At 47.4% G+C, this 19,499-nt stretch overlaps 1 protein-coding gene across 4 annotated transcripts in view; it reads right to left on the bottom strand.

Moving 5' to 3' along the window:
* ANKRD17 (ankyrin repeat domain 17) overlaps positions 1–2,107 on the bottom strand; it is a 197,678-nt gene extending 195,571 nt beyond the window's left edge. For 2 of the 4 annotated variants that reach the window (XM_090031944.1, XM_090031946.1), the window contains exon 1: positions 1,626–2,103. In XM_090031944.1, coding sequence (XP_089888070.1) covers positions 1,626–1,952 — 327 coding nt within the window. In that variant the 5' untranslated portion in view covers positions 1,953–2,103. Of the gene's footprint in view, positions 1–1,625 lie in introns of all 4 variants that reach the window. The other 2 variants (XM_090031949.1, XM_090031948.1) reach the window with 2 other exon arrangements.
* Positions 2,108–19,499: the final 17,392 nt, after the last annotated feature.

Genomic DNA, 19,499 nt, shown 5'->3' with positions numbered 1-19,499 from the left:
ATATCCATCTCACACTTATTTTAGTAGGCGTCTCTTGGTAGTGGTTGGTTTTTAGCCAACGTTTTTTCTAGTGTTCAAATGTGTGTACTGCATCTCACCATATATGTAAACATACTAACAGATTTACATATTTTGAAAGAGTCCTTTCATTTAAGATATTCACTATACTTAAAACAACAAACACCAATAAACCCAACCATCTCTCAATCAAACAAGAACTTTAAAATACACATACTATGTATGACATGTTTAATACAATGATATCTCCTGATGAAACGCCTTGTTTAGGGGTCTGTCAGTTGTTTTAAAAATATTATGCAAAATGTGTCTTAGCCGCTAAGTCACATACATCTAAGCCTGGTTACATGTATTTCGTGTAAAACCAAATTTCACACTGACCCCAAATACTTTGGATTGTGAATACTCTGAGCTCATCTTTATCATCAAGAGATCTCAAGAAGCTTGCTTTATCCACATTTTATCTGCTATTAATAATAAACTCCATTTCATTCCTTCAAAAAAAAATTACAGACCTAATAACTTATATTAAGAATGGTCCTTAAGATGGAGAAGCAAGCATGAAATTTAGTAAGAGAAAAAAGACACAAAACTACTTAGGAAAATAACCATGACTGAACATAAATCCAAATAGGAAATGGGGACTCCAGTATTAATTTACCTACCAGAGAAGGCCCAATATTAAATTCAAACACAGTTAAGATAAATAAAAATATTAAATCTATTATAAAACCTGACATTATATGTAATTACTTCATTGATTCCACTGCTGCAGGATACTCTTGAGAAAAGATAAATGTAATTGCATTCAGAAGAAACTACATATTTCAGCAGGCAAAAATCTCATTGGTCTTTATGCCAAAGAACTAATCCGCAAAGCTATCAATTCACATATTTCAAAATGCAAACAGACAGTCAAGAGGAGACCAGCCCTTTCTCCCCTGAGACAGTACCAGAGAAACAAGAGCGCTCCTACACTCTCCCTATGAAGCATGCTGGCATTTTTAGACCAGGACATTTGGGCCAAACCCAGATGCCACAGCATGCCTGGAGATCCCTTCCCAGGTGCTGAGGGTTACCCTGCTGAGTTTACAGCCTAAGTCACAAGGTAAACTCGGAAATACCAAATGAGAACCCGCAGGATTAAACGCCCCCAGGGGCTCCACAACAGACCAGAGGCTCAGTTACTTCTGGGTGGTCAAAAAACGAGTGAGAAATGGGAGCTGGCGTTTTGAGAGGGGCCTGAGGCCGGGCAAGGACTACCTCCAGGCCACGAAGGCCCTGGCTCCGAGGGCCCGGCCCCCCGCGCGTGGGGGGCCGGAGCCGGGCTGTGTCCCAGGCGGCCGCTGCCATCTGCAGAGAGGATGCCGAGCTCGGCGGCGCCTCCTTCCAGTGCGGCCCTGGCGCCGGATCCAGAAGAGGCCGCGGCCTCTCCCTGCCCGGAGCAGCGACCCTGAGACCTTCGCCCGCCGGATGCGCTGCCGCTGCCCCTGCCCCACCGCCCGCTCCGCGCCGCCACGCGGGAAGCGCGGGCCGAGCCGGCAGGGTCACGGAGCCCCGACCCGGCCCAGGGCGCCGCCACCCACAGCCACCTGCCGCCCCGGTACCTCGGAGACCTCCTCGTCCTCCTCGTCGTCCTCCTCGTCCTCGTCGTCGCTGCCGTTGTTGCTGCTCTCGCTGCCGCCGCCGCCGCTCTCGCTGCTGCTGGGCGGGCGGCAGCTGCGGCCGCGCTTCGCCTTGGGCGGCTTCTTCTTCAGCAGCAGGTCGCAGACGCGCACCAGCCCCCGCGCCCCCGCCGGGCAGGGCGAGGGCGAAGCCGAGGAGGACGGCGGCGGCGAGGGCCGCGCCTCTGGGGGGCCCGGCCCGGCCGCGGGGCTCCCACTCCTGCTCGCCCCTGCCCCTGCCCCTGCCCCTGCCGCGGCCGCCGGGTCCATGGCTGCTGCGCGCGTGGGGCTGCTGCAGCCGCTCTCGGTCACCTCTAGCGCCGGCGCCGCCTCTCGCGAGACTTGTCGCCGGCGCCGCCGTCACGGTCCCGGTATCGCCGGCGCCGCTCCCGCCTGCTCCCGCTCCTCCCCCTGCGTCCTCCGGGCTCACCTTCTGCGCCTGCGCGCTGCCCGCTGGCGCCGGAAGCTGCGCGCGACGTCATCAGCTTTAGCCGGGGCGTGCTGCTTCCCACGCTTGGCCCTCCGGGGCTGGAGTACCGCTTCAGCCGGGGGCGGAGGGACGCGAGGGTCCTTTGCTTCGTCTTTGCCCTGTTGGGAAGTGGAAGCAGCGGCTGCGCGGCCTCCCCCGGCTCCGGGCGCTGTGGGACTGCTGTAGCTGCCCCTGGGAAAGCCTGAGCGCGGAGCCCCCGTCCCGGGGCTGCTCTCGGCTTTCGTCGGGACCCTGCAGGCAGCCCCGGGACGCAGCACGCCCGCCGCACCTGGCTTCCACCTAGCGCTGACCCTGTGTCCACCTTGCCCTGTGTCACAGGGGCAGCGTGTGGATGTTGAAAGGGAGAGTGACCTGGGTACGACCAGGGTTTTTCCTCTGTTGCTTTCCCACGTGCAGCCTCCAGCACTTCAGGCCTAGGCAGTTCTGATCCAGAGGCTTTCTCATCAGCATCATTATTTTGTAAAATACCCTTATTGTGTCCCCTCTCAGGTGTCTCTTTTTTAAGCTGCATAGGCCCAGCCTCTTTACTCCCCTTACATGAAAGTCTCTCCATCCCACTAGTTATCCTTGCTGCCCCTCTCTGCACCTTCTCTACTTCTCCATCCTTTTTGAGGTGAAGGGTCCACAGCAGTATTCAAGGTGCATTTATAAAGTGATGTAATGAGACTTCCTGCTTTCTTTACAATTCCATTCTTAATAATTCCTAACATTTGGTTTGCCTTTTTGATGGCTGTGGAGCACTGTGCTGCTGTTTTTAGCAAACTGTCCACCATGACTCCCAGATCTCTCCTGTGTCGTAATAGCTAATGTAGAACCCATCATAGCGTAGGTATAGTTTGGGTTATTTTTGCATCACTTTCCACTTACTTGCATTGAATCTCATCTGTTGTGTACTTGCCCATTTGTTCAATAGTGCTAGATTCTTTTGTAGTTCCTCACAGGCTGTCTTGGTCTTTACCACTTGAAATAATGTTGTGTCATCTGCAAATTTGGCCACCTGACTATTCACCCCCTTTTCTAGAACATTTATTAGGGGGTCAGACATGATCCATTGTGGTCCCTACAACTCTACAATCTATGAATCTATGTTAAATGGCACTTGTCCCAACAGATAGATCCCTGGGGGAGACCATGCTGTTCGCAGTGTCATATTCTTACTCAAAATTAAAAAATGTTAAAAAAAAGTTACAGATGACCCTTCAGTTGTGCTTTTTGTTACATTATTTATATTAGAGATTTGATACATTATATTAGCTCATTTTCCCCTCAATATCTGCACCACCCCCCACTTCAGCATATACTACCATCAAGAGGAAGTTTCACTATTTCCCCTGCAAAGTTAAGCTATTATTCTTCAGTGAGACAGTAGGGCAGGGTGGCACCTTGGAGACTAACTGGTTAGGCAAGGCATGAGCTTTTGTAGGTGACAGCCTACTTTGTCACAAGCTAGCAGATGCAGATGTTGCCTATGAAAGTTTATGCCTCTCCAAACTAGTCAGTCTGAAAGGTGCTACCCTGCCCTGACTTATGCCTGACTTCAGACAGGCACAGCTAAACAGGCCTCTACTCATCCTTCAACAAGAAACATGCCATTGGGCTCCTGCACTAACACTAAGTCTTTGATAATGGATACAAATGAGGGCTCATTCATGTATTATTAAATAAATGGGACATTAGTAAGTTTGCTCTTTTTATTTTACCATGGGTCTTTCACCCAGCAACAGGGAAGATATTTTAAAAAAATAAGGACAATCTGATTGTAGCTAGCAATCATTTTTAGTAGGCATGTAAGTGGTTAAACAACAACTGCATTTATACCACTTACTGTTTACCTTTTAGTGACCTCTAGCAGGAGCAGCCCCAGGCCCTTATGTCCTCACTGTTATCTGGGTGCTGCCCAAGCCAATGACAGGGGAAGCTGCAGGCAAGGGGTGGCAGGAGCAGCTGAGCGGCTAGGGGCCACAGCGGAGCCACAGCTTCCCCTCACTCTCACGGGCAGGTGCTGGGCCTGTGGATGGAGCTGGAGCTGCAGACCTCTCCTGTGCCCGGATTCTGATCCTGCTATCACAGAGAGGGGGGAGGAAACTGCCAGGCCCCTCACAGGGATCAAGTGGGGCCCAGGCAAGGCGGTGGGCCCCCTACACCTCCCAGCAGATTTGTGCAGCCCAGGCCTGGAAGGCTTATCCATGCTGCCAGCCTGGGCCCTCCCCAGCTTCCCCAGGGGAAGAGGGGTCAATTCCAGCACATTTTCCAAAAGATTATCATTTGTGATGCAAGCAAGCATGAAAAGTTTCAACCCAAATAATCATATTCCTTCTCTACCCCACACAGCGATAAATGGTGGATACTAGGAGCACAAGTACCTCAACCACTACATCGCTATCAGAATGTTACAATAATATTCTTAAAATTGGTGGGTGAGGAAAGGTAGGCAATTAGGTAGCTTTAATTCTTATTCTCTGATTTATAATAGACTAGACTTTTTTATTTAATTTTTAGGCATGAGATTTGAAAAATTAACAATAAGCTTAATTATTAAGCACCACCAAAACTGTCAAGAGTTTGTGTGACCCAAAAGTAATAAACTCAATGTTCTATAGCCTCAAAACTAGCAATGTCTAAAATGAACAGATTTGAATGACAAAGACCATAATCAACTCTCTAGGATACTTGAGTGCAGATCTGTGGGAAAAATGATCTCATCCTCTTTTGCTGAGTAACTTGAGATCTACAGATTAATAGTACTAGACGTGAACTAAGCATTATTATTTTTTATTATAATAATCACCACCAGAAAATATGCATTGTCCATAAACATAAGTAATTTCTCACTCTCGGAGCCTGAGGCTGACTCCATAAATTGATTGCTTTTGAAACACGTAAGTTTATCATTCAAAAGACAATCAGTTCAGAAAGGTGACCCGGACAGTATTATCAACATGCATACAGTGTGCCTGAGTGAATCCTTTAGATTAGAGATATCTGGCTCATGGGCCACCTGCAAGGGGTTAAATGACAGTCTACCTGCTCCCAAAGAGGCATCACTTCCCTCCTCAGCTCTGGCTGCTGATTCTGCTGGGGTCTCCAGGCTCCCCCTCCCTTCTCTGGCTTCAGCTTCCTGCCCCCAACTCTGGAAATGGGGCAGTATGGCCCATGTGGCTTAGGGAGCATACAGCAGGGAGATGGGGGCATCTGTATGGCAGGGCCAGTGGTGGGGGTGCTGGCAGCACAGCATGGCCCCAGCCACTCACAAGCTAAGCATCCCTGCTTTAGATAACAAACACAATAATTCTACTTGGCAAGCGACTTAATGGAGCAAACCTAACAATTGTCCATTGAAGTTTATGAACCAAAATTGCCCATTGGAATTCAAATAAAGCTTATGGCAAGCTTTTCACTTGTAGGCATCCTCAAGGAGAAAAGCTACGCTCCTTTCCCTTTCCAGCAAGCTGTGGCCTATTGACACAATTGACTCAAGGATTAACACAGAAGTAGAAGTAAGCCTTCTCGAGTTCCTCTAAGATCAGCTTTGAATGTGCATTCAGCCAAATTCTGAAGCTTAGCTTTGACCAACATTTTTCCGAAATGTTCCATTGGGAACACAGAACTGGAAAGGGCCTCCTGGCTCAAGTCCAGCATCCTGTACTTCCAAGCAACCATGCCATATTCCTTTCATACTGATCAAGCTCCAGTAAGAGCTGAAAGTGAAAGGTACCAACATTAATGGTAAAAGTGGGGTTGCCAGTTTGGCCACTTCTCCAGCTTCCTTATGATAGGTTCTGACACTTTGATGATAGCTGTAGCCCTAGCCCTGTACTGGAAGCTTTTATAAATAAGCTCCACTCCACCCACCTTTTCAATTTAGGGGGCATAAAAGACTAAACCCCCATCACATGTACAAGTGCCCTATATATCTTGTCTTAGCCCCTATCATGTATTTCCTAGCCAACTTCTGGCCTGCAGCTATAGTTCAGCTACCTCTAAGGCCTCATTATCTTTTCATCCTAGATCTACTAGGTATCTCTATTCTTCTCTTTTCCATCAATCCCTCGCCCGCTCTTTACCTAGCTCTCTTTTGTCCTACCAGCAATAGCATCCCAGTTCACTCAAGCCCAAATATAAGGTGTCTTCTACCAAGAGTTCCAGTTGTTTCAAGACTAGTAAGTTTCTTCCCTTCTACAATGCTGTGCAAAAGCTCACTACAGTTTTCCATACAATTCCTCCCTCCTTCCTCTGAGCCACAGCCCACACTCTGCATAGAACTACTTCTAGCATGAGTTGACTCGGAGCATCCAGCCTCTGTAGGAGTTTCTTTGCCTTTCCCTACATCACATGCCATATGCTTTGTTCCCAGTCACATGTTTCTCTAAGGCATTCAGCTGTTCTACACAGCCCCCAAATATACTGGTACAGAGTGCCCGAACTGGTAAAATCGACGTGCTAGCAGCCAACTGACGTCCCAGTGCTGCTTCTGTAAGCTTTTGTTAAACACCCCATCCATGCTTTTTCCTCTGTGACCCCCCCCCCACACACACACACACATTTGGAATACAATCTCCTATTCCTTGACCCAGACCTTGACTTTTTTTATCTAAAAAATACCAAAACTCCTCTGTTGCAGCTCTTGAATCCCATACTGATTCACAAATTTTGAACAGTTTGTTTTGTGCATATTAGTTCAAAGCTCAGCAATGTGTTTATGGAGTACCTGTGTTGAAATGTGAGTCTGATTCTTGTTGGGGCCAGAGTCAGACTCACAGCAGTCTCCTGTTCCCCACTGCAGTTTCTGTCCTACTCTTTGTCACTTTCCTCCCTTACTGTCACATGCATCTTTCTTCCACTTGTGCTTGGGGGGACCAAGAGCCTGGTCAGGGTCTGACAGTAAGCAGTGGCAAGAAGGTGATGGGGGAAAAAGTGTGTATGCGGGGTGGGGGGGCAGAGGGCAAGGGGGCTACCAGACCATCCCAGCCATTATTTTCCCTGCTATAGTAATGGGAGGGGAATGAATTCAAGACAACCTCTGATAACTAGATTCTGCACCTGGAAAATTACAACAAATGAATTAATTTTCCATATATAGAACCTAATGATTGAGAAGGGGGGTTGACTTATAGTCTGGGCCATGTTGGTTTTAAGTAAATAAAGTAACTGCCCAAATGTTGAAAAGGAGAGTAACAATTTTTAATTAAGATTTTGGTACTGAACTTCACATACAGTTGCATAATCTAAAGTTCATGTTTAGTTTTTGAACTTTTTAATAATGTATTATTTGACAATAGTAAATTAATAACCTAATATAATCAGAAAAGTATTGTCTAGTTCCATTTTGTCATGTTATGAGGTTGATCCAATATCTGTTTTTGTACTAACATCCTGCTGTGTTAAAAGTTTAGATAGTCACCTTTGTTATTGTTTATTCCAGTTTGTTATGTGCTTTTATTTCAACTTTTGTGGATTTCCATTTCTAATTATTGGATAGTCAGCCAAATGCTACCATTATTTATTTAGCACATATCTTAGTATTAATACCACTTTAACCTGCACTCAGTTAACTTTTCCAAGGAAATGTACATATTTTCTGGTGTATTCACCAAACTCCCAATTCTGCAAAGTCATACAGACATGCTTAAGTTGAATCTCTCAAGTAATCTTATACTTAACTGGAACAAGTAATGTGTTTACAGTTAAATATGTCCACGTGTATTTGCCAGATCAGGCCTTAAAACAACATAGTTCAAATTTTGCTGTCAACTGTGTTCATACACAGTGAGGACTGTCTTCAATGGCATGATTAACAGCATCATTTAGCCCATGGTGGTTAAGTGTAGGGCTGTGCAAATAACTATTCAGCAGCTATTCCATAGAGGAAAAAAGAGCTAGATTGTCCTAAAATAATTTGTTGGTTGGAATTGGTTTGAATTGTGTTTGTTCTGGAAATCAGGGACTAAATTCTGAACCCTAACCTGTCAGGAAATTGCTCCAACCAGCAAGCTAAACGTCTCCTCTTGAAGCTGTTCTAGTCTGCACTGAAAACTTAAATATTTATTGGGCCAGAGGAAATGATTTCCTAGCTCTGTTGTTAGGGCCCCTTTCTGAGAGGGGAGATGTTGCAGAGCACACAGGTGCCCTGCGCCTGAGAGCAGAAACAGCTGGGGAGAGACCCCTAGTGGCAAGAAGGGGGAGGCTCAGCTGCCAGTTACCAGGGGCAGCCAGAGTCACAGTTGCTGGTTGCTAGGACAACTACTGGAGAGGCAGCTGACAGGAAGGGGCAGGGCCTGACCCTTCTTAAGCCCCAGGCGTGAGGCCAGGAGGGTAGTTCCCCTCTGGTGGCCAAGGGAGGAGGAGCTCGGCCAATGCAGGCAGGAGGGGAGAAGCCTGACTGCATGAGCATCCCCTGATTGCTGCTATGGGTTGGAGTATTTCCACGTAGGGATTGAATGTTGTTTGGCCGGATGGTTTAGCTTTTTATGTTGTAGCCGAGGGGCTTTGTGTTTTTGTGTTTGCTGTTTTGACTGGAGGACTGGGTGAGGTTATTAGGGGTTGGAGGAGGCCTCATGGGGTGACACAGTAGCGTGGGGACCCTGGTGCCAGGGACAGTGCAGCATTTTGGGGTGAACTGACCCCAGCCCCAGAGAGAGAGGGCTGTGAGGAGCCCCAGAGCAAGGGGGGCAGTGAGAAGCCCCAGGGAAGTCAAGGAGAGGGCCAAAGCACAGCAGGGCCCAGGTTAAAACTACGTCAGTACCATCTGCGAGGCTTGGGCTGCGGTGTAGGGGAGGAAAAGGAGCTGCAGATAGTGCCCCCTGGCAACAAGCTGCATAAAGTGGGCAGCTTCCTGCTAATTACATCAATTACTTAATCAATTAAGATCAAGGCGTGGCAGGTGAGTAAGCAGGCGGTTAGCCCACAACAGGAAGGTGGAGTCACCAACAGAAGGGCTCTGGTAGCGATACTCCTGTCACAGGAGACCTTAGCTAAAATTCCTGCTTTGAATCATGGAGGAAAGGGACTTGCACCAAGGTCTTCTGCCTGGCAGGAAGGTGCCCAAACTACTGACTACACAAGCTTGCTCTAACTTAGTAGTCCATGAAAAAGGGAACAGCATCGGCAGAAAACATTTAGATCCTCCTACCACAGAATACTCTACAGTTGATGTTTAGGGCACATTCTTGGGAGTTATCTATTCAAATCCTCTCAAGTAAACAAGGAAACAAACTCAGATTTATACTTTCCAGAAATTGCCTGGACAAAAGGAAAAATGCCACAAATACTATTTTTCCAAAGTTTTTTATTACAAGTGCCCAAATGAAATACTTTAGATGTGCACAAAGTTTAAAAAATGTTCAAAACCTTTTGTCATTTTTTGTTTTGGTGAAAGCAATTAATGCATTTCAACCCAAAAGAGTGAAGATACTTAGTCACCCTGAAACTGCATTTTGGATAAATCATTTATTCTCAGGAGAAGAGGGGAGAAAAAGCGCTCCTCAACTTTAGTGAAGTGCATCCAACAGGAAATGTTAGGTGGGCATAAGTTTTAGTATATCTAGTTTTCCTAGTTATAGGAATACAAGCATTGGTAAAATTCATTGTCCAGCTTTAGGGCAGAATGCAGAAGGTTGAAATTACAAGGTTAGAGAGCAATATAATTGCATGGGAATGACAAGGAACAGATTTTGACTGATAGGCACTGATACAAGCAGAGAAATCTGTCAACCAGCCAGTGAGGAGTTGCACACAATAATTATCTAGATAAAAAACATTTCTTATATATAATCCAAAACATTTTAAAATTCCATTAAAAAATACAGTCTTCAGCTAGTCTTAATTGATGTCAGACCATTAACTTCAACGATGCTGATTTATATTGGTCAAGGATCTTCCTCGAAGGAGGTGATTGTCACTTTTCAACCAGTCTAATTTTTTTCTGTTAATAACAATAATACTAGATATCATGCATTGCTTTCCCATCAGTTGGCAGCAGGAAATATTCATCCTACAGTTTCTTATGCCATATAACTTTCCATTCCACTTTATATAGTGAAATCAGTTGAGTCACTGTAAATCAGAGATGGTTCTACAGATACTCAGAAATACAAGTATACCCAGAGGTACTTATGAAACTATATTATAAACCAAGACTCCATTCTCCATTGCTTTAGACTGAAATGAGCTTCTGTGCTATTAATGATCCACAATGCTCAATATCCTTGATTTGAATAGATTAAGATGATACGATTGTTACAGCTATACATTCCGAGATGTGTTTGCTACCAGTCCTTCCAGAAGCAATGAATCACTAAGCTATTCCTCCAGCTGGATAAATGCTTCAAGTGAAGAAGGTATTTGAACCTTTGTGCACAGAGCTCTCCCTGTCAGACAGAAAGTGCTTGCAGAAAACTAACCTGAGACAAAATAATGTTAATGAAAATTAGACCGCCACTAAGTATTTCAATCAAACATTTTAAGAAAAGGGTTATTTTAGACACATAATGATAACTGCTAAGCAAAAGAGTCCTAGACTTAGATGGAAAAAAAGCATTACCTCATCCATCTCCTTGGAGTATTGTTTCCTACTGTACAGTTACACTTGCCTGGTACCATCTTGATATAAATGCCCCCTAATGACATATGAGAAGAGTGCTAAAAAAGATCACTTTGATGCTCCACTCTCTTGGATCCTTAACAAATCTGGAAAATACATGCAAAGAATCCTATGCTCCTAAGAAGCAATACTAGAGAGATGCATCTCTAACTTTCAGGTAAAGGTAACAGAGAAACTAAATGATAATAAGAGCTGCTTTGAGGTAGAAAGGCCTAGATCCTTGTTCATTTTACAGGTCCAAACGTCACCAGCTGTCTACGATCCCATTTTGCTCTGTGGTAAAATAGACTCACTCTGCACACCTGCAAGCAAGAGAATGATAACAGTATATTTAGGTTTTAACCCATTATCCTAGTGATTAGAGCATTAATCTAGGAAGTGGGAGACCTGTTCTAGGCTTTTTTCCCTCAGAGAGTGTTTGAATCTGCATCTCCTGCTTCCCCACACAGGGCATTTATATACATACTTTTTTTGCCCTGTGATGCACCAGAGATCCACCACTTTAGAGCAGATTTGATTATTTGAGTGGGCTCCACACGCTAGCTGAGGTGAAATGTCCTGCGCCTCATGCAGTTGTATAAGTGGCGAAATGCGCATCAGCGCACAGAAAATGGTGGTGGTGCGCTTTTGAACTAAAGCACCTTTGATGTATTTTAGTTCAAAAGTGTGCTGCTGCCGTTTTCTCAGTGCTGATGTGTATTTCGTCACTTATACAAGTGCAAGCATCGCAGCCCCAGGCAATTTTCAAAGTGCCTGATGCTGCAGCGCTTGCATGTGTAAAAATGCCTTCTGTGCTCACATGACCAGTTGTAGTAGGTTCAGCGTTCATCACCTCCCTCACTCAGTCTTTCAGCATCCTTTTAGTGGTTCACAGCCTCTGTTTATCATACATACAGCCCCATAGCAAACTTCCTCCCTGCAAGAGTTAATCAAGTTAATCAACATAAGCACTTAACACTGTAAATACTCAAACAATATGTGGTCTTCTTTCAGACCACTGAGAGTGGATGGGCTTAGGTCTGCTGCTGCAGCCGTCAGTCCCTTCTCTTATCAGTTCACTCCAGCAATATCTGCAGTGTCTTGATATATCCACAGTCTCCCTGTATCATAAAATCCTCTTCACAGGCTCAGGCTGAACCTCAGGATAAAAGCACTCCAGGTGTGGTCCTCAGGCTCCACTGTTAGTTGATCCTCTAGCAGCTAGTTCTTTCCCTTTTAGCTGTCCACTCTCACTTGCAGCTTGCAGCTCTGTCTCATAAAGGACACATGAACCCAGTGGCTGGGGAGGCATGGCGGCAGCAGGAGCACAGTGGCGATAAACAGGAGCTCCCACAGATGTTGCCGGTGCTGTTGGTGGCAGGGGTGGGGGAGGGATGGCAAGTGCTGACCAGGGGTTGGCGACTACCTGCAGATGCCACTGACCATGGTGGTGGCAGCCAGCAGGGATAGCTGACCACTTGCAGGTGCTGCTGGAGGTGTCTGTGGCAGGGGGGAGTGGCAAATGGTGACTGCCCGCAGGTGCTGTCAACAGTGTCTCCAGCACCTTTTTGTAGGGGGTGCGCTGCCACGCTCAGAGGGTGCAAATGTACCCACGTGCACCCCCTATACGTTGCCACTGTCTGTCTCTCAGACTCTCAGCCATCTGTCTGTCTCTAGCTCCTCTCCCTAGAAACCTAGCTGTCCAACCTTGAGTTCTGCCTGGAAGTATCCCAACCTCTGCTTCCAGATTCCAGCTTTCCTTGTCCCTGGCTCCCTTCCTTGGGAGCCTGACACTCTCACTGGTTCTTTCCCCTGGAATTCTGTCTCTTGGCTCCCCTTCCTGGGAGACTTCTAGCTTTCTGACAGCTAATTATTAGGCCTGTGCAAAATTTCAGGTGGTGTTTCAATTTAGAGGAGATTCAGCCCAATTCAGTGGCCAAATCTCTGAATCCAAACTGAATCAGGACCAATTAAAAGGTCCAAATCGATTCAAAGCTGTCTGGAAAAGATTCAGAGAACTTTGATGTGGACAGTCCCTGGTGGCTGCAGCAGAGAGCTGCAGCTGGACTTGGAGCTGGTAAGTGGGGGCAGGGGAGGGAGAGGCTGGGGGAGGGGACCATGGGGGGACCTCTGCCAGGCCCCATCCCCTGCCTGTTCCCCCAGCCCCATGGCGCCCCCCCCCCATGGCTGCCTCACCCACCCCAGCTCCTGGTGCTTTAAAAAAAAATTACTCACTGGGTGCTGCTGGGTCAGGAAGTGATCCCCACTGCTTTCCACTGCCCCACACTGCTTCTGAAGAAGCCCCCCAACCCCTTGTCACTCCCCTAGCCCCCACATGGCTGCCCTGCCCACCCCAGCTCCAGCCCTTTAAGGGAAAAAAAAAAGAGAAAAGCCCCAGGACTCACCACTACTGCAGCGGTCTCGGGGCTTTGGGGGCCTTGTGCAGAGCCCCCCATGTGGTGTGGGGCAGCAGGGATGCCCACCCTCCCCCACCCAGCAGACATGGTGAGTTTGGGGGTTTTCTCTCTTTTTTTTTTTTTTTTTTCTAAAAGGGCCAGAGCTGCGGCAGGCAGGGCAACCATGAGGGGCGGGGGGGCTGGTGCAGCAAAGGGGAGATCGGGGGGCTCATGACAGAGCCTCCCACACAGCAGAGGGCAGTGGGATCTGTCAGGCATCAGGGATCCCTTTCCTGCCTGACAGCACCCAGTGAGTCGGGGCTTTTTCTTTCCCCAAGTGTCAGTAGCTGGGGCGGGTAGAGAAGCCATTGCCGGGCTGAGGGAGCAGGTGGGGGATGGGCCTGGATGATTTGGAGAATTGCCTGAATCACATAGGGACAGTGATTTGAATCACCAAATTGAATCACCAAATTGAATCACTGTCCCCCGAATCAGCCGAATCTGAAGTGAATACTAGCTGCTTTGCACAGGCCTACTAATTATCTCTCTTAGCTGGCCCCATTGCCTAGGCAGCCTGCAAGTGCCCATTACTGCCTTCAGGTGGCCTGTAACCCTTGCATGCCCACAGACTGCCCCCAGGCTCCTTGAACTGCCAGACTGCTACACCAAACCACAGATTAAACATGATCAAGTCCCTTTTCCAGCCATCCTCTTCAACCTGGTTCCCTGGACACCTGAGAAAGGGAGATGCCTAGAGTGAAGAGGAAGAGAATGACCCAGTGCAATAGCTTTTATCCAGGAATGGAGCAGGGCTCTGAGTTCTAGTCTGGGCTCTTTTCCCAATGAGGCAGACACTTCCCCAATGTTCCCCATCTATTTTATCCAATAAATGAATGATGAATCCAATAAGGTACAGTGGCTCAGCTTTAAGAAGGCTTGCTAATATGGCACTTGTGGCCAGATGGTTTGAACTTGATGCTGGGAAGTGAGAGAGAAGGAAAGTCAGACTTCTTTTCCACCCCACTTTGAATGAGAAGGGACCAAAACCTAGGTCTCCCATTTCCTGGATGAGTGCTCTAGCCACTAAACAAGGGCTGTCCAACTACCATCCCACAGGCCACATGTGTCACACTACTGCACAGTAGGGGTCCACACATTGCATATGTAGCCTATGCAGTTGGGGTGGAGAGGGGGAGGTATGCATTACTGGTGCTGTCTTTGGGGTGGGAGCATTGGGGGGGGGCACCCCCAGCATGCTGCCTACATGATGTGTGGCCTGGGGGCTGTACACTGTTGCACATGGGGAAGTTGGACAGCCCTGAGCTAGACTATTGTTCAGTAGTACGGTGGCTGCTATAATGACACTTTCACAGCTGGGTAAATATCATTTGGACAGGTAAAGTGAAATAGGATCTAGCCCCAAGTGACTTCATTACACATATATCAAGACAGATCACTGTGGAAAATAATGGGGCTGAAGAAGCTTATCTACACCTCTGTACACTCAAGGAAACAATGGAAAAGAAAACAGTTCTCTAAAAACTTTCAGTGCATCCACTCTGCAAAAAAAATCCACAAGATGACACTGGAGGTACCATAATCCCTTCAAGTTTCTATGCCTCAAGGGCCAATACTTTAGGTTCTAGATTTGCATCTGTTTATCTCCATTACAACAAATTCTGCTTCAGCACTTCAACAGATTGTCTTCTGTCTACAAGGAATTGAGGCTTAAAAGAATGCTAACTGACTGAGGCTCAGTTAGGACAAGATCAAGACCCTGTTAGGCTGGAAAAACTGCTTAGAATTACATCAGACTAACTGTAAGGTTGGGAGAGAATATTAGAATAGTTTTTAGGTACAATATGGTTTTCGTCAATTCTGCTAAAGAAGCAAACACATTTGAGTTAAATAGCAGATAGAACCATGGATTGTGTATCCCTCTATATGTAAATGAAAACAGTCTCCTTAAAGAATTCCCAGTTATATAGTTTTTCCACTACAAAATATCACCAAAAATAATTCTTGTCTCTCATATATTTCCTGACCTATTAGGGCTACAACTTACCAGCAGAACTAGAATTATATCAGCACCACTGGTTGAGGGACAGCAACATTTCTTTGGGCATCTGGTTGACATAACAGAGTTCTTATACACGTGTTGGGGGTTTAGTCCCCTAAATTGAAAGGGTGTGGTTTTAATTGTGACAAATAAAAACTCACCATTTCAATTTAGGGGCTCTGTTACCGTTATGGTGAGGGGCCTGATCTTTGTTTTTTTTTTTTTTTGGTGAAGCCTGCCTGCCTCTCCTGCGGCCAGTGTATAAGCTGCTGGCAGGCCAAGAATCCCCTGAGCTGTGGGGGTCCCAGGTCCTTCCCTCCATGATGGGCTGCTAGTGGGTCAGGGGTTGCCCCAGCTCAGAGGCACCCAATCCAATGCTTCCCTGACCCCCCTGGGCTTCCAGAACATCATGCACTGTCCCTGCCACCTTCTCCAGCCACCAGCACACCCAGATACCCTCCTACTGCTTCCACATGCTGCTCAGGGGCAAGGCAGCCTGTTAACAGGTGGTCCCAGGTATCAGGAAGGCAGCAGGGACAGTGCATGGGGTGCTGCTTTCTGGGCAGGCTCAGGCAAGAGTTGGATCTGGCAGGTGCTGCCTCCAAGCTGGGTGCTGCCTCCAAGCATCTGGCCTACTTGCAGTCTGCCTGGGTGGCACCAGGGGGTGCTGCCACCATGGAGAGAAGGACCAGGGGCCATTCAGCTCACCAGCAGCTGGCACAAGGAGGCCCTACTTGGAGAGAAAAAAAGCAGCAAGGGGCCTAATCCTTTTTTTTTCATGGAGCCTGCCTGCAGCCAAGGGAAGGGGTACTGGTGGGCCCTAAGCTTCGGGGGAGGGGGGGGCTGGTCCTTCACTCCCCAGTGGCAGTGCCCCCTGGGGCTGCCCAGGAAGCCTGCTAGTGGGTGGGATGTTGCCCCAGCTAGGAGGCAGAACCCACTGGATCCAACTCTTCCCCAAGCCCACTGGAGGAGCAGTACCCTGTGCACTGTCCCTGCCACCTTCCTACTGACTGGGACCATCTGGGGATGGACTGCCTTGTCCCTGGGGCAGTGTGAGGAAGTAGCAGGAGGGCAGCTGGGTGTGCTGGTAGCTGGCGAAGGCAGTGGGAATTGTGCACAGTGTGCTGGAAGCCTGGGTGGGCTTGGGGAAGCATTGGATCAGGCATCTCCAAACTGGGGCAGCCCCCAGCCTGCTTGCAGTCTGGCCAGGTGGCCCTGGGGGGTGTGTCACTGAGGAGGGAAGGATTAGGGCCCCCTGCAGCTCAGCAGCTACTCTGCCCACTGACAAGTCATTCCCCAACCACAGGAGAGGCAGGCAGGCTGTGCAAAAAAAAAAAAAAGGATTAAGCCTCTCACCTCTTCTGAATTCAGCCTGCCTCTCCAATGGCCAGGGGATGGGGAAGGGGTGAGCTGTTAGATTATACACTGCAACCAGGCTACAACCACAAGTTGGGTGGTCATTATAATAAGATCAGGGCAGCTTCCTGCACTATATATATCTATTAACATTAAGGTATGGCACGCAAGAACAGGGCAGACTGCCCATAGAGCAGGGTATTAAAAAATAAATTGGGGGGTACCCTGTAACACTGACAAGTATTAGTTTTTCTATGTGCTCATAGAAAGACCATGGTGACTGTCTGAAAGGGGTGAGCCACTGCTGTCCAGTTGGTCTCACCAAATTTGTAGAGAATACTGTTTCTAGCCTGTATTTTGACAACAAACTTTTATCACATGTTGGTGGTATGCAAGGCTATGAGCCACAGCCAGTCCAATACATTTTTGGAAGTTGTGATGCCTGAGTAAAATCCTGTAGAAAAAATTATATTAACGTGCTCCTTTGGATGGGTGTTGCTCTGATGGAATATGGACACAGCTTGAGGACTTGGGTGGAGTTGCCATCCTCTATAGTATGTTTTCCAGATCCTCATGAGGATATGTTCCATTTGGGTGAAAACACTCACCTGGGTTGCAAATGTAAGATCATTCGAATAGCCAAGTATCAGTGACAAGGTGAGTGTCACAAATACCAAAGACCAGTGGTGGCAAGACAAACCCATGTGGAAGCCTGATTGTTCAGTATATGAAGTCTGCAAGTGTTTTCATCAGATATGCACAGAACTTGTGTCACAGGCCATCAGTATGTGTAGTCTTGTTTAGTCAGGTGCTATTTTCTACACTAACAGAAGAAGCCTATCCCACCAACCCAAGTTATGTGCCACAAACAGATCCACAAAGGCTACTACTGATTTTATCCAACATTGGCAGCCAGCTTAGATATAGGTCATCAGTATGATTGTGATGGTCTGATCACAAATATTTCATCATGGTCTGAACCCAGATTACTTTCAGGGATGAGTCCTAAGTGTGGGGGGGAGGGCATAAATCTCTGAAGTAGCATCCTTCCCAGAAGCTTGTCCATTACACATAGCAATGGTATCTGCAGACTACAGATCACTGGCTGCTTTCTCTAGTTTTAGGATGGTTATGCCTGTCCTATTCTGGGTGTTTGGTCAGCAGCAGGCATCCTGGTAAAGAAGCATGCCAGCCAATTATGGCTATGCTGATCTATATGTTTCAAATTCTGGGAAATATTATAAAGATGATAATGATAGAAGAGTAAACTGACATAAGTAGCTGGCCACTAATAAATCTAGGCTGAAATTTTTAAAAAAGTTTTCTAAACCTCTGATGAGGCAGATTCAGGAACCACCTTCCCATAGGAGCATTTGTGGCAAAAAATGTAACTAACTTTTACCACAAAAGCTGATGCACTTACCAATGAGATGATGTGATGTGGTTGCTTGCAACAGTGGGGGACTGGACTGTGTAGTACAGCAAGTCTTTTCCAGTCCTGTGTCCCAAGTGGGCTAATGCAAAGGAAAGAGATGCCTGTGGGCCCAAAAAAGATGTTTTTCACCTGCTATGAAAACTAACATTGTTAGATTTTTTTTAATGCTGTGTCCATTCTTGAGCAGTGACAGCACCTATTTCATGTCCCTTCAGATTACTTGTTTCTACTATCTTGCCACTGAGCCTTTACTTCCCCCCAGTTTAATCTCTCAGCATGCAAAAAACCATGCAAAACAACAGTAATTTGCTTAATCTGGACGATTTGCAGTAACTTTAGTTATTACCTTATTTATCTAAAACTGTTAATTCTGAACCTTTTTCTGGTTGAGTGATTTAGTTACTTGAAAATTTCTGGAAAATAAAGTACATTTACAGAACAGCTATAGCAGCAGTATTTAGGCTTCTCTGTACTTCCCAAACCAAATGCTTTATCTCTAGCTTAAGAAAAGTATCTGTAAGGCAACAAGGGGAACTTGGTTTCTTTCCCCAGTTACTATATTTACTTGAATACAGGATGAGGTTTACCCCACATTGAGCATGGTGGGCAAGGGAGACCTCTCATCTTAGAATTAGTATGCTGTGGATCTGGATGGGTGCAGTCTGGCTCATGAAGCAAGTTGGGGGTATATGGGAGAACATGGGAAAGGGGAGTGTGGTGGCAGGGAGCACAGGGGATAATGGGGGAAGGAAAGGGAAATGTCGAGCATGGGGAAATGGCACAGGGAAGCGACACGTGGAATGAAGAGAGTACAGTGCACAAGGGAGTGTAGGGGAGAGGGTGTGTGGTGCTGGAGGAGCATGGAGAAGAGGTGCACTGTGTGGAGAGGGAGCACAGGGGAAAGGGAAGCCACACGGTTGCGGGAAAAGGGACATGCAGAGTAAGGGGCCATGAGGAAGGGGAGTGCAAGGAGGAACACGGAGAGGGGGTATATGGTGTGGAGGGAGCATGAAGGAAGGTGTGGCAGGAGAAGTATAGTTGAAAGGATGTATGGAGTGAGGGGAGCACAGGGAAAGGGTCAAAGAGCTTGGGGAAAGGACCTGGGGAAGGGGTGCATGGTCATGTGGGAAGCATAGGGAAGGGATGCACGGAGTGAGAGGAGTGCAGGGAAAGAGTGCAAGGGAAGGTGCATGGGGAAAGAGTGAGAGGAGCACAGGGACAGGGCACACAGTGCATAGGGAACGTGGGGAAAGGGACATGAAGTGAGGGGAGTGTGGGGAAGGGGTGTGCAGAACAGCAGGGGAGCTGCTCCAGTCCCAACCCCACCTGGGCCTGGCCCAGCCAGGTGTTCCACGTTCCCCCTGGAGACAGCAAAAGCAGCTGCAAAGGTGAGGGAGAAGGCAAAGGTGAGGGAGAAGGGTGGGGGTGGTGGGCAGCAAGGGGACAGGCATGGGGAGGCAAGTGGCAAGTGGGGGACAAGGGGTATAGAACAGACTGCTTCCC

This window comes from Crocodylus siamensis, chromosome 2 (genome assembly GCF_052110815.1).
Source record: "Crocodylus siamensis isolate JL-2025a chromosome 2, ASM5211081v1, whole genome shotgun sequence".
Lineage (NCBI taxonomy): Eukaryota > Metazoa > Chordata > Crocodylia > Crocodylidae > Crocodylus > Crocodylus siamensis.
Note: the sequence above shows the minus strand (reverse complement) of the source record. Positions and strands in the feature narration are given on the sequence as shown.